This window comes from Aptenodytes patagonicus, chromosome 6 (assembly GCF_965638725.1).
Source record: "Aptenodytes patagonicus chromosome 6, bAptPat1.pri.cur, whole genome shotgun sequence".
NCBI lineage: Eukaryota > Metazoa > Chordata > Aves > Sphenisciformes > Spheniscidae > Aptenodytes > Aptenodytes patagonicus.
In genome coordinates, this window is record NC_134954.1 from 53,796,835 (window position 1) to 53,814,482 (window position 17,648).

A 17,648-nucleotide genomic window follows, 5' to 3' on the forward strand; every position below is an offset into this window, starting at 1 on the left:
TCTGGCAGTTGCAAGCTTAGTAACATAAAGGGGAGGTGTGGAGGGGAAAGCAGCGTGGTTGTATAATTGGTAGTTTCATTGCCTTCCGTTAGCAAAGTGTTTCTAACAATGACAATTAAATGAAATGTCAATTCTACCTGAGTTTCAAATAGCTAAGCTCTTAAGTGTGGCACAGGGGAATATTAAATAAGTAGAAATGTGGCAGCTGCATAATGTGTCACCGGTTTTAATGTATTGGGTACAATAAAAATCAGTTTAGGTCTATATAATTCCTTCTGCTAATCATCTTGTGCATGGGAATAGAATCCTTTAGTCTAGAAAATGTATGGAATATAATACACTGTTTCTTCTTGAACAGTTTGGTAGTATATGTGAAAAAGTAGTAGGGTGGTGTCCAGTGAGACATACAGGGTCTGGAAGCAGAGACCAGTGTTGACTCCTATTTTCATAGACCTTCAGAGCTCCCCCAGTTTGCCAGCACTGCTGACGTCAGCTTCCAGTGCTTTGCCCTTTGGAAGCAGAGGCTGTACATTTATAGGTTGTGGAGCTGTTACTAGCATGGTCTTCTGCTAAGTTTCCTGACATGTTCATTCATAGTCAGAGGAACAGGCTCATCAGGCAATGTACATCTAAGTTGGTAGCATGGCCACAACCACAATGTCACTTCGCTCCTCTGCGAAGTGACTGGGAGCCCTTGCCTCAATCATGTTTGAATGCTGGGTTTACTCCCCTCTGCTTTAGGAGAAGATAGTATCTGTCTCCTAGAAAAACGTAGAGCCTTAGCGAGCTTGTCTGAAGTTGCCTGTGGGAAATGTGCCATGTGACATTAGAAATCTGTACCTTAACTGGGCAAGTAAATGTGATGTTTTAAATTTTTACTGGCTTTCTTTTTAACTTTTGGTTAAAGTTAGAAGTTAGACATGATAACTGCTCAATTGACATAACAGCAGCAGACCATTCCTGTAAGTTTCAGTATCCTAACAGCCAATTTGTATTCTTTCAGCTAATCACCAGTGTGAAACTCATCAGTGGCAGTGTGCCAATAAACGATGTATCCCAGAAGCCTGGCAGTGTGATAGAGAGGATGACTGTGGTGACAACTCGGATGAAGATAGTACTTACTGTGCCAGTAGAACCTGTCCCCCAGGCCAATTTAAATGTGACAATGGCCGCTGCATCCCACAGTCCTGGAAGTGTGATGTGGATGATGATTGTGGTGATAACTCTGATGAGCCATTCCACGAATGCAGTAAGCACACAGCTGTAGTAAGCTGCCTACGTTGTAGTGCACCAAAAGCAGAGCAAACTGCATTACTTAATTTTCCTGAGGTTGAAAATTTATTGGAAAGGAATATTTTCTGCAAGCTGATTGCGATTGTGTAGTAAAGAGTGTTAGAAAACATAGAGGCTATGTGATAATTTACTACTTTCTTATTCTTGAAGGGGAGAAAGCTTATTTATGCTGGCCAGATTGTCAAGAACTGGCAGTGTCTCACTGACTTGTTTGATGCTAGCAGCATCCTTTGCTTGGCCCCTAACAACACTTTGTAAAAAGGATATGTGCTGATCCATTGCCTATGTGGAAGCAGTGAATGCCAGTTTACCAGTTTTTACTTTATTCCACTTTGAAGTATGACATACTTTTTAAAAAAACAAAGTAAAGTTTCATTCCTTGAAGCTAAAGTTTCTCATGATGATGGGCACATGATTTGGAAACCAAACCTTACAAGGAGAACAAACGCAGAGCACAGTCTAGCCTATGTTTAACAGCAGGATTTTCCTATGTGCTCCAGCATGTCTCTTTGGCCATCTGGAAGAACTTGTGACCAAGTTTTGCCATCTGAGGACAAGCTGCCTCCTCTGGCTTCCAGGTTTGGGGCTTCTGTTACCACCGTTACCAGCTCTAAAGACTTCAGGGAAAAACACACTGAATGTTGTTTGAACCTGTCATGGGTTTGTAGCATATGCAGAATACAAGCAGCACAGTTTGGAAAAGATAGTAAAATCAGATACATTTAAAGCTTTCTCTTTTACAACACTGAAGTTAGCAGATAGCTCTTTTTAGTAGAAATAATTGACTATAAATTGTAACATTTTGAAAGGCAGAATAGCAAGGAGGACAGTTTAATGGCTAAGTAACACAACTAACGTTGACAACTGCCTCTTTCAGTGGGCCCTGCCTATCGGTGTGACAATCACACACAATTCAGCTGTAGAACCAACTACCGTTGCATACCGTTGTGGGCAGTGTGCAATGGGAATGATGACTGCAGAGACAACAGTGACGAACAAGACTGTGGTATGTTTGGAGAAGAAGGTCATTTCAACAGAACTTTGTACCTAAAATATTTCTCCAATTTACAAACACCTTGATTTTCTGAAAGTCTTCAGTAATAATGTACCTGGGCATATTTTGTTTGATATCAATTAATTACCCTGGTAGTTATTTGTCTTCAGGAAAAATTCTATGTGCAGCAGTTCATTGTGCAGCTCACATGTTTATGAGCTCTGAAGATCAGGATTTTATTACTTTGCCCAATATGTCATCAAATGAAACAGGAAATAGTTTTCCTTGAGCTGAACTATTTTAGACAATTAAAACTGTGTTTTCTACATTTACTTAACTTACCTCCTGTGCTGGTGAAACCATCAGTATGGGAAGTATGATGATGTTTTCCCAGACCCTCACATTTGTGTTGAAACCTCTCATACACTTACACACAAAGCTTAGAGGACATCGGATCACTGTATCAGAACCAGAAAAGACTTGAAAGTGTAACACACCATGAGGTCAAGATGCCCTCCTTTGACAGTACTAAGTTCATCTCTTTGTGTTTCCATCTCAGTTCTATATGGTTATTTCAGCTGTTTCTTAATCACTTCTCTATTACCTGGCCCAGTCTGTGGCACGAACATCTCTATCTACTTCCATTATCTTCTGTGCATTCCATCTTATCCAAAGACTATGCTAATGTGTGCTGTTTCATTGGCAAACTGTGTACACTGCAGAGGAGATGACTTGCAGTCCTTTTGGAGATTTCCGTTGTGACAATCATCGATGTATCCCACTGCGCTGGAAGTGTGATGGAGATAATGACTGTGGAGATAACTCTGATGAGCACAACTGCAGTGAGTTCTTTTTTGGCTGTCATGATATAGTCCAGCTTTTGATTTAACAATCCTTCTATTTTTTATGAGAATGGGGCAGACAGCTCTCAACTGCAACCATTCCGTTGTTTTACTCTATAGCCTGTCTTTTCTTTGCTGAAATACCAGAGTGAAGTCACAAGCATTTTAGATACATAAAAACCACTGATAAATCCAGTCATCACAATAACACAAATTCCTGTTTTCCACTAAGAAGTGACATTTTAATTCTGCCCTATGTGCAAATGTAGTATTATACATTATATATAAAGAGAGTGGATCTTTTTTTTTTTTTCTGATTTGGAATAAAAATTCCTGTATAATTCTGTGATGAAACAAAATCCACAATGAATTTCCTTTTTTCTATGTCAAGAGGAACATAGAATGTTTAACATAATTAAAGAGTATTGGGGGGAATGCTGTTTTAACATCATTTAGTTTTAAGGATTATACCACGTTGTCTGCCCATATTGCTTTTGTCCGGTTTAATGCGACAGGTGTGGATGTCTGAATCTACATCTGGGGAACTTTTCATATTTGTACATTCATTTTAAATGAAGGTCCTCGTGAATGCACAGAAAGTGAATACCGTTGTGACAATTTGCGCTGCATTCCTTCCCGGTGGATCTGTGATCATGATGATGACTGTGAAGACAATTCAGATGAACGTGACTGTGGTGCGTATTGTCTGGATGCTACCTCTTACGTGTTCTCACTTTTGTTTCTAATGTGATAAATTATTCTGCAAAATGATCTTTTATGGGAAGTATCTTTAATGGAGTAATGTTGACCAAATCACTTTAGTCATTCCACCAAAAGTAGAGGATACCACAGTTTTAATGATCTGGGATTTTGCAGTCTTTTTTAGGATGTTGTTCTCAAAAAGTAAACACTTTACCTGGATTTGAACAAGAAGACATTTCAACAGTTACTTCTGAATCTTTTCAGAGCTGAGGACCTGCCACCCAGGGTATTTCCAGTGTGATAGTGGACACTGTGTTGCAGAGCGCTTCAGATGTGATGGAAATGCAGACTGCCTTGATTTCTCTGATGAAACAACTTGTCGTGAGTTTCAAGCTTTGCAATTGGTGCTCATCGAGCTCACTTCCAGAAAGATTTGCGCTTTTCTCTCTCTTTAAGTGAGGTGACTCCTTAGAGGTACAAAATTCTGCAACACTCAGTGATGTCAGTAAAAATTCAGGATAAGTATACTATTTTGAATCAGCTTTTTAATATAATAATGAGTTGCCATCTCTTACACTGATTGTAAACACATTCCTAATGCTAGGAAATTAATGTGTTTACAAGGTCCAGCAGAAGATACACATATGATCAAATTAAAATTTTTGAGTATCCCAAGGACACTGCAAGATCCACTGTTTCAGTTGTACCATATTCTAACAAGGTTGGAATTGGGATTGTTTTTTGTAATGCTCAAAGGTCTGTATAGCTTCCTAAAGTACCAGTGAAGCCAAGGAAGTAAAATTATTTTTCTGTTTCTGTCTTCCTTCTGTATATTGATCTACTCTGAAAAAATATCTGTACACTGTAGCTTTTATGGAGCTCCAGCTCCAGCTGTTTACCCAGGAAGTATTGTTCCCAGTAGGAATGAAAATATCATCTCTGTGCTCTATCCGTGCTGACTGACACTGGCTTTTTAGGTGATATTGAAGTGTTGGTTCTGACTTAAATGTTCAAATGATTTTAGGCTTCTGTACTCAGGAGAATTCCTTTCTCTTGATGTTGGTATCAGGGCAGTTCTGTACATCTTTCCGTGTACTTAATTTTAACACCTGTGCTTTAAGTAAGAAGGGGCATCTGCACAGTAGGACCTTTATTTTTCTGATGGTAACCACATCCTGGAATGTACATCGCAACAGTTAATCTTTCAGAACCTGAGTTACACAACATTTGGCTGTTCTTAAAAGGAGGAAAAAGCATGAGAAGCCATTCAAAGGGCAAGGATATGGTTTATTTATGTAGGTTGGAAGAGTAATTTTTGGTTTCTCTTTGCTCTAGTTCAGTTTTTTTCACAGCTTTTACAGAATCTGGGTATTTTTTTTACCATACCAACACAAGTCCTTTTGGAATTAGGTATCTTGGGTACTTCTTCAGTCATTCACATTTGGTGCCAGCAACATTCTTTACCCTTATTACTGAACTAGATTTGTCAGTTAGAAATTCAAGTAGCATTTATTAAATTAATGACAGTTTATTTTCAAAAGCTTCTGGGAGTAACTTATGTTATTTCACTATTCATTCAAACCTGAATTAATTGTGTTATAGCTACTAAGAAGTCCTCAGTCCTTGCAGTCTGTTGTTGCTGTAGATCTTTGCAGTTCCTCATATTGTATCTCCTACTATGGAGAAGGGTATTGGAAAATAATATAGGGTCGGGCTGAATACTTCTCAGGAAAACCTAAAATTTCCAGTATAAATGAAAATGTCATAATAATTTTCTTTTCTTCAGCAACACGGTATCCTAATGGTACATACTGTCCACCCATGCTGTTTGAATGTAAAAACCATGTCTGTATCCAGCCATACTGGAAATGTGATGGTGATAATGACTGTGGAGATGACTCTGATGAAGAACTTCACCTTTGCTGTAAGAGAGAAAAATTATATTAAAATGAACAATATGCATAATAAGATCTTTAATTACAATAAAGAGAACAATTAGAAAATAAATTTTAAATATTTTCTTTTCACTGGAGATTCTCACAGACTTAATTCAGGATGAGTCCTGAGAATTTTGCTTCATATGCAAGTTCACTTCGTCTTCCTACAGGATGTTTCTCACTGCTTTGCAGATGTTTATATATGTGGTTATAAAAGTCGGGAGAAACATCAAAGAGATAAGGACACTATTTCACATTTTCAAGTTGGTTATCTAAAATGAAAGCATCAGTTTGCAATTAAAGATTAATTCAGATAACGTATATTCTCAAAGGTGCTGAGCTTTTAAAGCTATCAGTATAGTCAGGACATCTTTGTAAATATGGTTGAGGAGTCCTAGCTTTAGCTCTAAAAATGAGGTGTTGGAGGTGCTACTTAAACAATTTTTGTCAGTTATGCACCATATAGCCACTTAAATAGCATGTTGGATTTTCAATCAGTTTACTTTATAAACAAATATAGAAACTTCAGTGTTATATGTAGTCATAGCATATGCCTTTGGCCAAAGATGATGTACTGTCTTCTGACAAAAAATGTGTAACGGCCTAACGTACCATCACCAAAATGTGGAGAAAATACTCTTTTGGGTCTGAATGCCTCAACACCTTTTAAAATACAAGAAACATATAAATGTTACCAGATAAAAGTGATTGGGATAATTTGTGACTCAATGGCATGAAGTATCAAAGTGTGACTGACTTGATCTCTGTGGTTTCAGTGGATATTGCTTGTGACTCTCCGTTCCGTTTCCGATGTGAAAACAATCGCTGTATATATAGTCATGAGCTGTGCAACCAGGAGGATGACTGTGGAGATGGAAGTGATGAGAAAGAGGAACACTGTATGTTTACACAAAATTGAGCAGCAGACTCAGTAATTGTGATGTGCTTAATGTTTAATAATACCAAAGGACTATAGAAATGTCAAAATTAAACATAAATTATGAAAACTAGAGCTCAGTATGAAATAATTTGAACTATAATTATTGGTACTATGTATTTGCAGCTCTCCATACAAGTAGCAAAAATCAGCAAACATTTGTCTGAAAAGTACAGAGCATGATTTTCAAAATCATATTGTATTTTATTATAAGAAGCAGCTAAATTGTGTCAACTTATTATGAACTCCACTTAAAATAAGGAAAAGTAAAGAGTTTAGCTTTATCCTAAAATAAGGATGGGATGGATAGCTTTTAAAGATATGGATGGATAGCTTTTTAGACTTTTAAAATAGAGAAATGGGTACTTCTGAATTTGTGGCACTGTTATGCACATAGTAACAGTGTTGATATTTAGGCCCAAATCCTGAAGAAGGTCTGTTAATATTCAATAGGTTTTTGCCCTCAGATATATTATGTAGTTCTCATTGACTATGTTGATTTTTATATTGTCAGATTTAATCATATTTTTGGTTGCTTAATGATATTATTTGCTGGCTTTATTGTACAATATTCTTAAAGTTAACAGTTTACTAATATCTCAATAATCTCTTGAAGTCTGCAGTAGATGTATGAAGTATATCATTAAAGGATATTAATAGATTTGCATGATTAAAAAGAAAATTCATTCAGCTATTAACAAGAAGAATCTACCTTCTGTCTTTATAAAATGGAGGGGCTTCTTTCAGTTCATGGGGATGTGACTAGAAGTCAGGAGGCCCCGGTTATAGTCTTAGCTTTACTACAGACTTCCAAAGTCACTCTAGCCATTATTTTACCAGATTGTATCAGCTTCCTCATTAGCAATGTAGAATAGTGCTGTTTGTTGGTACTGTGTAGCTGCAACTCTGACAGAGGAGTGTTTCTTTTCTCAACTGTAGGTAGAGAACCAACCCCAAGACCTTGTACAACTGAAGAATTCAAGTGCAGTAATGGAAATTGCATTCCTCTACATTATGTCTGTGACAATTATGACGACTGTGGAGACCATTTTGATGAAATGGGCTGCAGTAAGTAATAATATCAATAGAATAAAAAATTACAATGCTATTGAAATAAAAATTTCTGAAACTGATAACAATACATGTTTCTTCTTGAATAGCATACTAAGAAGTATTGATTTTTAATTAGCCTGTGCTAGGATTATCCAATTAGCCATGACCATATCTTCTGTTTTCCTTCTTTTGGGGAAAACCCTATGAAATGCAGTGCTCTGAACAGTCCTTTTTAGGCTTAGAGTATTTATGCATCACAAAAAAGGGTTTGATCTTGTTTTTGATCTTGTTTTGAAATGGGTTGCATTATGGAGGCAAGAACATCCAGATACTTCAATCATAATTGCAACAGGCCAACCTACAGAATTATTCGTGGGCAGACTCTGAACTGGTATAGGTTGCTCTAGCCCTGTTAAAAGCAAAAGTATATTGAGATGCTTCTATTTTCCTGTTTACAAACATGATCACAGAATTCTATAAGGACAGCCAGTCCTCGGGCTGAGGGCCCTCTCAGATCCTCTGCACAACTTTTATTAACTATGCATTATAAATTTACTAGCATCTATTTAGATGCAAAAGCTTTGACTTGAACTTTGAGGCAAGAGAGCGCATTCTTACAGAATCTGGAAAAAAAAAAAATTCCTAACTTTTTATATCAATATATAGACAGCTGCAGAGTGATAATATGAGCATGTACTTGCAATTTCAATTTGTCAGGCTTTGATGGCTTCAAGTGAAAGTGTGCCAAATGATCCACTGGTGATTTACAATCCAGCATGCTTGCAAAAAGCAGATAACTCAGAAGCCTATAGTGCAGTCCATTTTGAAGCAGCTGGTTTCTCTGTTTCACATACCATCCCAATGGTCTTTAGGCAGTATAACCTAATGCAATGACTTAATGAAAATGTAAAAGTATAAAAAGGATATGAAACAGTGCAAAACAGACACCTTCTGGCAGTCAGTGTTCTACTGTTTGGGGATAGATGTGAATGCAGGTCAGATGGTAACATTTGTAGCCTTCCCAACATCAAATACCTGTGTTATAGAGAAAATAGAATATTTTTGTGTGTGTGTACAATGAATTTATGCTTCTACATATACATGAAATTGAGCTGTTTAAACATAATTTAATCAGCACTGATCTCCTTTATGTATAAAGGAGATAATCAGCTTAATATAATGTCTTTGCCATACATCTGTATCTTTTTCTCATGCTCTGTCAATAAACGTATTTATCTTTTCTACTTATATAACAGATTTGAGTTTGAAAGTACTTTGTGTATATGTAGAGTATGTCAGAATCAATAGAATTCTATATGCACTTTGGGGAGAGTATAATTTTCATTATCTGTTACAGTCCCTGACTTGCCTTTTCCATTATAGGCATGTTTTAGAGGGCAGTGCATTCTGTGCAATGACCTTTATTGACTTCAGTAGGCTTTAGATTAGGTACGACATGAACAAGCTGTCATCTTCTCTCTAATTTCCATATATATATAATGTAGGGCCTGTGTTATGCATGATAGCAATTGAGAACATTTTTTGTTTAGCTGATAAGAAAGGACTGGGTAAGAAAGAGGTAGGTTGGCAAAGGTAGGAGTTAGTCAAGTCTCTTAAATAGTTTCTGCAGTTGCTGCAGGTTGGTGGTAATGTAGAAGGCCATTTCTCTTAAGGAAGGTGAGCTTGGATGGTTATGGCTCTTATCCTGACCCTGTTCACTTACTTCTAGAGGTTAAACTTCCTAGTTGACAGCTGTCTTGACCAGCGTTTACCACCCTCTTCTAGTTAGTTACGCCTTAGAGAATAGAAGTTCACATTAATTGAGTTTCAGTTAGAAAAAAAGGAAAGAAAACTAATGTTGTCTACTTGAAAACTATTTTCAACGATAATAATGATCAAAATTATGACACCTCCCTCCCCCTTATCACTTTATTTTTTGGTTATAATTGTATAACTTTTTTTTTTCAGATCCTGGAACAGAGCGAACTTGTGCAGAAAATATCTGTGAACATAACTGTACCAATCTGAATGAAGGAGGCTTTATCTGTTCGTGTAGGCCAGGGTACAAGGCCAGTGAAACTAACCGAAACTCCTGTGATGGTATTTTCAATCTTCTAAACATCTTCTCGCTGATAAGTGTTCAGTGACCTGTCACTTCATCATTCTAATGTGACTACCCATTTTTGCGTTCTAACAGGATTTTTATACAATTAGCAGATGCTTCATAAAAAGTTTTGCTGCTGAATCATGTTTTCATGCAGACCTTATTCAACAAAGAACTGGCTCCACAGTTCAGACTTGTTTTAAGCTTTTGGTGGCTGTAGGTGTATGTTTTTGCTTTACTGTATATAGGTTTTGTCATATATTTGCAATCTGAGGGACAGAAATTTGCTGGGTGTTTTTTTCCTTATTGAAAGAACACTTACTGAAGGTTATACTCTCCTTCTGTTCTGCTCCAGAACAGACCTCCAGTAAAGGTCTATTGTGCCATTTTTTTGCCCTGGTTATGTGCAGATAAAATATGGTGAGGAGTCTACCCAAAGGCTGTTGTTTGTGGTCATGCAATATACTACCTTCACAGTTACCATTTCAGTATGATTTGATGAGAACACTTCTGTCTGTTGCTCGCAGCTCTTGTGGGCAATTTGTGTCGTTTTATTAAACATGATCCAAGGCCACCCCTCCCCTTCCTTCCTGCTGATACTGTTTTTGAGGACTAGGTATCTTTGCTTCAGCATTTCAAGAAGGCTTTGCTCTTGCATCTCATTGTAGTCATGCCCCATCTTTTATTTTTTCTTGGTGATTTAACACAAAAATACATGATCAAAAATGTCTCTCTGAAAAGCAATCCAATAAGCAGGAGCAATGCAGTTATTAGCAATCTGTAGTTAAGACACGTTAAACAGTAGATGAGAGGTGAGGAGTTCTGTTAGATAACAGATGCTGATGTTAAAGATCACTTACTAGGTCACTGATCTTTTAGAGTATGTGGGGAAGGGACAAACCTACTACTTCATGGAGTAAAGGTGACCAGCATATGGAAGAAAGAGATTAAGCTCTAGGTATCTTTTTTCTACTTATGTCTAGATATCAATGAGTGTGAAATCTTTGGAACATGCACCCAGGACTGCAAGAATTCCAAAGGAAGCTATGAATGTTTCTGTGCAGATGGCTTCAGGTCTGTGGGTGATCAACAAGGGAAACAGTGCGCAGCTAATGGTATGTTAACTGATAGCAAGATTGATTGCTACCTGTAAAGAGCAGGTGGAGTATAGCAACTTAATGAATATAATCCTCTCTTTTTTAGGAAGGGGATAATGAAACCAAACTTTATTCTGTAACATAATATTATCTCTATATTCCACCCATTTCATAATCAGGAATAGGAGCGCTCATCTCTGCTTCCAATTGTAAACATTAAAAATAATATCTTGATTTGGATGCCTGCCTTCCTTTCTCCTGAAATTTTCTGCAAACAAAAACCTGCTTATCCTGTGGTTGTCACCAGAAGGAAATTCATGTTGCCTATTCCTGAAAGTTTAGGTTTTCTCAACAAAATAATGCATCAGAAGAAAGTTGCATTAAACTGGTACAAATCAAAGGCAGTTTGACAGATGATTGCCATTCATTGTTCATGGACTGGTGCACGCAAACAGAAGGACTTTGGCCAATGTTTAACGTCAATCATTAGCTTTTTATCATACCTCAGTGCAGTGACTACAGTGTGCGACAGTCATTGAATAGGTAGAGAGTTGATTCAGAAAATAATAGTAATAGAATAGTAATAATAAAGAACTGAAGAAAATAGAAAAAAGTGACAATGCAGCAGTATTATATAAAAGACAGAAACAATACTGTATTTAGAAAAGTACTTACACTATAACAGCTTTAAGAGATACATGATAGAAATGTAGTGTGCCGAGTCAAATAGGAGAATCTTCAGAACAGAATGCCTGTGACCAAAAGCGTGTGCTGCTGGAGGTTTTGAAACCTAAAAATTATTTGTAATATGAGAAATGATACAAGAAAACCAGGTCTCTGGGTTTCCAGTCTAGGGGCCTAATTCAGCAAATATTTACTGTTGAGCATGAGACTGGAAGTACAAAAGGGCATTTGCACCTGAGTTTCTGCCTGGCTGCCTCTTTATGTGCCTGTGTCAGAAATCTAGTTCTTTGAAACCCTTCTTCATAGGCTTTATTCAGGACACATCTAGACACCCAAAGTTCTCAAGGCTAAGTGATAGAAGATAACATGGTTGTAGCTGATAACATCATGAAGTTTGTTGTGCCTGAAGTTCTTCTTCTGTGTATGCCCAGAACTCTACCACTCTTTGTAGTACAAACTTACAGCACTCATAAATGCGGGCTTCTTTTACCTGTGTCTGCTGCAGGCCTGATCAGTAGGCAGTTTCAGAACACACATAGAATATTAGGTCCCCTTTTTCCTGTAGTAGCATATATATTGGAAATGCTGTCAATTTCTACACTGAATTGTATGTTCATTAGAGAATAGAGTCACTTGTCTTATTCCCCCATAGTTGGGCCTGACTTAGAGGGAAAGGGATTGTGTTCAAATGAACACTTCATAGGAAGTTGAGCATTATTAGTTGGAAAAGGCACTGTTAAATGAAATTTTCCCTTCCTGGTGAATGCCTAGGATTTAAGTCCATGACTCCCAGCTGGACTTTGTCCTTAGCAAAAGGGCTGAACAATTAAATTTTCTCACCAGCAAAATCAGCCAGGTGGGACTGATACTCCCTATAGTCAACTTATTAGAGTATTGAAGCTAACCCCAAATTAACCTGTGGGTAGGAGAGCATTCATCTGAATAGGGAGACATTAGGATTTAAAGACTTGCAGGTAGAAGAACTCAGGTCGTGGCTCAAGGTACCAACAATTTATTCGTACTTTCAAAATTGTTTCCCATACATTGAGGGGGGGAGCTGAACTGCATAGTGTATAGTAGCATTCTATTTTTGAGATGTGAGTTGGTGATATGCCAACACTGTAATGTTTAAGAATTTGTAAGGAATTATCCCTTAATGATTACCACTGCACAAAATCTATGGTGAAAAGAATAATACTACCCTCAGTGGTAAGCATTTCCAGAGTTTTTAATGAATTTTGCAAAGCCAAGAAGTTTGCATAGCTCTGAAGCTTTAGAAGTGGCCCTGTGTTCCTTCTGCTTCTTATGCAGACAGAACTTGTGAAAACCCCAGTTTAGTTTTGACTAGGAGTGACTTTCATCTGTTTCTTCTAAAATGAGAAATACGTGAAAGTAAAATTCATTATTGTTTCCCAGGTAATCCTCCACTGTTACTGCTGCCAGATAATGTGCGGATTCGAAGATACAATATCTCATCAGAACAGTACTCTGACTATATTGATAACCAGGAGCACATCCAAGCTCTGGATTATGATTGGGACCCTGAAGGGATAGGCCTGAGTGAGTATGTGTAGAACGTTAATACTCAACCATGCAATGGTCGGTTTAAAAAGATGCATTTCTGCAGCATACGTATTTAATTTACACTGGAAATCAAAATCAAATTAGATTAACTGGCCAGGTCTTGGTTGAATGTGTCCCTCCCCTCTACTCATTCTTCAGCATCAGTGTGGTTCCTTTTAATGCTTTAATTTAGTTTAGCTAGGTTTTGTTCTGTTTTTCCTTTTGTTTTGGTGTGAGTTCAGCTGTGGAATTGTGGCTCTTTAGGATTACGCAGTAGTAGAGGATTGCTATAAATGAACCCCTTCCTTTTCTTCTGCCTCTGCCAGTCCCCAGACCTGGCTCAAGTCTTGCAAGAACTAATCCTTATACTAAGCAGGAATGGCCAATAGATCCCTATATTAGCTTATATCTTTGCCTCTTTATTGGCTTCCCTGCTTTTGCCTTTTTCACACACATGGCCACTGTCCTGGGCCATGCTTGCTCCTTAGGGTCATGAGAGTCTAAATTACTCTCAAAATCCTGTGCAAAAGCTTCAAAGCTAAGACCCTCTACTCTTGAAAAATGTGATATGTATTTCTTCATAATCTAGATCAAGATTATTTTAGATGTGCATCTTACCTATGATGAATGACTTAAAAATTTACACACTAACACAATGTAATTTAATTGAACAGACAATTCATAAATAAATGGATCTGGTATCTTGACATAAGAGCCTCAGAAAGATTAGAATTATCCAAAAATATGGAATAACTAGACATTAAAAATTATCTTTGTCATCTTTTTTGAAGGTATTGTGTACTTCAGCATACTGGGACAGGGTTCTGAGTTTGGAGCCATCAAACGTGCTTATCTGCCCACATTTGACAGCAGTAGGAACAATCCTACAAAGGAAGTTGACTTGAATCTCAAATACATAGTTAATCCTGATGGGTTAGCTGTTGACTGGGTTGGAAGGTAAGTGCACTAAAAAGCTAGAAAAATGCTGTACGTTGAATGTGTCAAGGGTCTGATCAGGCAGTGCAAAATCCACTTTGTTCTTTCTTATGAACTGTCTCTGAAGATATCTAGTCTCAAGGTAGTTCAGAAGAATATAGTAAGCTCTGTTTGCCCAGACAGCAGGTTAATAGGTCAAATGCATGTTGCTGACTGCATCACATGCTCTCTGAGAAAACTTGCATTACTCCACAACTTGCAGATCAGTTGTGCATCAGTAAAGTGATAATACACTGGCCTTTGTGTCAGATGGATTCTTCTTCAAGGACTCAGGTAAACTCCAGGGTCTAGATTAAAAAAAGACCTAGATTAAAAAGTCTAGAGAGGAGCTGTGGACTAATAAGCTGGATACCTTCAGAGTTGCCGTATCAATTATATGGTAGATAAATTTTTATTTGTAATGAACCTCATTGTCTTCTGGAGAACTGAATCTTTAAAGATGCTTATTAGCCACCTCTGGTGCTTAAAAGTAACAATGAAAGTTCTCAGTAGCCTTTTAATGAAGATTATTTGACAAGGAACAGATGCAGCTGCAGAAACTTTGTCAGAGGAAAAAACTGGTGAGCCGATAGATCACGTTTGCTAAACTCACCTATATTTAGGGTCTGTATGTTCCAGACTGAAAAAGTTCAGATGTAATCAATGCAGCTTCATTATATTAATTTTGTTTGGGTTTGATACAGCTTTTCTTCTTAAAAAGATTTTTTTTTTTATTCCTCTCCCAAGTATAAACTATTCACTTTTGGAATGTTTTGTGTTTTATGTAATTCAGACATCTTTACTGGACTGATGCAGGGACTAATCGCATAGAAGTAGCAAAATTAGATGGACGGTACAGAAAATGGCTTGTCTTTTCTCTACTGGATCAACCAGCAGCTATTGCTGTCAATCCAAAACGTGGGTAAGTACTACAGGACTTGCCAGAATTATATTCAATGCTATCCAATACCAAAAAAACCCACAATGGTAAACTTTACAGGAAAGACTAAGGGAATGCTTTCTGGATTTTTCCATTACTAATGTTAGGAAATTTGTGTACATGGGAAAGTATTTTAGGATTAAATTTCATATGGGTGCTTGTGGTGGTGACAACACCAGGTAGGTCATATAAAAATCTCTTTTCTATTTTATGCCCACTGAATTTCTCTGTTACTGCTGAAATAGTTAAATTGATGGGAATGTCTCTTTACCAGCTCCAAGCAATACAGACATTGCCTCCTTCACAGTGGAAAGCAATGTAAATGCACTGCTACATTCAACAGCTGTGCTTGCTTATATTACATGATGGATCACCAGATATCACGATATATGCTTCTCTCAGCTGGAGTAAAGCAGCACCACTCCCTGAAGTCACCTGGTCTTTGCAGCTTTATTGTAACTGATGGATGTTCAGTGTTCACAGTCATTTTTCTTCCACTGAGAATGAGAAACTGTCATTAAAACCACTCTCTCTCCAAATCAGGACACAAGATGCAAACATTCTTCTTTTGGTATTTATCTTCTGTACTCAAAACAAGCTTCTTTAGTGAACTCTCTGTGACTTTCCTGATCACATCTGCAAAACATAGGTTGCTGAACAGCTTTATGTTCCACAACTGACCTTTTCCATGAAACTCCAAAGGACAATCATGGTGACCAAATTCCGAACTATATTAAATTCTGGTTCTATCCTTTCAGGCTTATGTATTGGACTGACTGGGGAAGGCAGCCAAAGATTGAATGTGCCTGGATGGATGGACAACAAAGACAAACTCTGGTCTCTGAAGACCTTGGCTGGCCAACAGGTCTTTCTATTGATTATTTGAACAATGATAGGGTCTATTGGAGTGATTCTAAAGAAAATATTATTGAATCCATGAGACCTGATGGAACAGACAGAACCGTAGTATTACATGGAGGTAAGACCTTATTATGCAATTAATATAATAGTAACCAAGATGTATACTAACAAGCACTTGGGCTTCACAAGTGAGGCTAGATTCAGGAGCTTTTCAAAGAATAAGTCTTTTCTCCTCCTTTATACAGGGATAAATGGCACACCAGGTTCAGAGCTCATGATGCCTGGTAACTAGATTCCCTAAGGGTAATTTACATGACCCAAATAGGGGACAGTGTGGAAAGTTGGATTCCTGCTTTTTTTACGTATATTATTAAGCAGTCTGCAGGTACAGTGGCATGAAGTGGTCAGGCACATGAGGATGTATATATATAACTGCACATGTCTTAAAATGAAAGGATTAGATGATATATTTAAGCTGAAGAAGAACAGCAGTTTTACCGCCTCTGCTAGAGATTTGCTTGCTGACAGTCTATTGTTTGGTTCCTTTGAGAAGTAGGCAGTCCATACAGCCTTGATGTCTTTGAAGGCCATTTATATTGGATAGCTAAAGAACGAGGAGAAGTCTGGAAGAAAGATAAATTTGGAAGTGGAGAAAAAGTGAAAGTGCTGACCGTAAATCCGTGGCTTACTCAAGTGCGTGTCTATCACCAGCACAGATACAATCAGTCAGGTAGGTTATCAGCATCCTGGTGAGCCATTCCTTGCTATGAGATCAAAGTTGGTATTGATGTTTTCAAAGAGCTTAGTAATCTTCTGATAATGTGTCTATCAGTATGTGATAACATTCACTTCTGGAAACCTAAAAATGGAACAGAGGCTGGCAAGTATTTTCTGCATACCCAAAGTAAAATCAACAGTGGAATACCACACACTGCTCTTTAGAGTCTCTTAGTTCTAAGTTATGCCCCTATCCTTTCTCTTCTTCCCCTCCATCATGGAGTTGTCATAGAGGTGGCAGTCATGATATGAATTTATCCTGGTAACATACAAAGTGCTGGCCATTTAATACTGCCTCCAAGGGGGATATTTCAGCTATGACATCTCCACAGTAATCACAGGGGAGGATGTCCAGAGCAACATCCAGCATACCCCTCTTTAAAGGTGTTTTAGCTTTCAGAATCAGAAAGCTCCGTGTTACTTGGAAACGTTCTGTTTCTTCTTGGTGCTATGCTGGCTCCCAACAGCCATAGTCTCTCCCTTAAGAATATAAGAAAAGGCAGAGAGAAGATTTTGATATAAATGTGGTATTTGAGCATCAGTTGTTTTAAAAAATGGATCTAGACTTGTTTAGATTTTTGGTGTGTGATACTGATGATACACACTACTGACTAGGGAATTGCCCTGTCTTACCTCAGGAATATGCCGCATTGCTTCTTCAGCTGTCTTTATCACTTTATTTTTTCAGTGCCTAATCCTTGTAAAGATGTCTGCAGCCACCTCTGCTTGCTGAGACCAGGAGGGTACACCTGCACTTGTCCTCAAGGGACTCAATTCATAGAAGGCAGCAGCACAGAGTGTGATGCAGGTAGAATAATGTCAAACTGAAAATGAAAGCAAAGGAAGCTTTTCTTTAGGAATGCAAATGCATTACTGAATTAGAAATATG

General features: G+C 37.7%; 1 protein-coding gene across 3 annotated transcripts in view; it reads left to right on the forward strand.

The window, feature by feature from the left end:
• Positions 1-17,648, forward strand: part of LRP2 (LDL receptor related protein 2) — a 135,440-nt gene that overhangs the window by 104,978 nt on the left and 12,814 nt on the right. For 2 of the 3 annotated variants that reach the window (XM_076342668.1, XM_076342670.1), the window contains exons 56-71: positions 1,004-1,249; positions 2,171-2,299; positions 3,010-3,129; positions 3,708-3,824; positions 4,096-4,212; positions 5,618-5,755; positions 6,545-6,667; positions 7,645-7,773; positions 9,727-9,858; positions 10,846-10,977; positions 13,060-13,203; positions 13,998-14,163; positions 14,975-15,103; positions 15,880-16,100; positions 16,533-16,712; positions 17,448-17,567. In XM_076342668.1, the coding sequence (XP_076198783.1) occupies positions 1,004-1,249; positions 2,171-2,299; positions 3,010-3,129; positions 3,708-3,824; positions 4,096-4,212; positions 5,618-5,755; positions 6,545-6,667; positions 7,645-7,773; positions 9,727-9,858; positions 10,846-10,977; positions 13,060-13,203; positions 13,998-14,163; positions 14,975-15,103; positions 15,880-16,100; positions 16,533-16,712; positions 17,448-17,567 (2,343 nt within the window). The remainder of the gene's footprint in view (positions 1-1,003; positions 1,250-2,170; positions 2,300-3,009; positions 3,130-3,707; positions 3,825-4,095; positions 4,213-5,617; positions 5,756-6,544; positions 6,668-7,644; positions 7,774-9,726; positions 9,859-10,845; positions 10,978-13,059; positions 13,204-13,997; positions 14,164-14,974; positions 15,104-15,879; positions 16,101-16,532; positions 16,713-17,447; positions 17,568-17,648) is intronic. The other variant, XM_076342669.1, reaches the window with a different exon arrangement.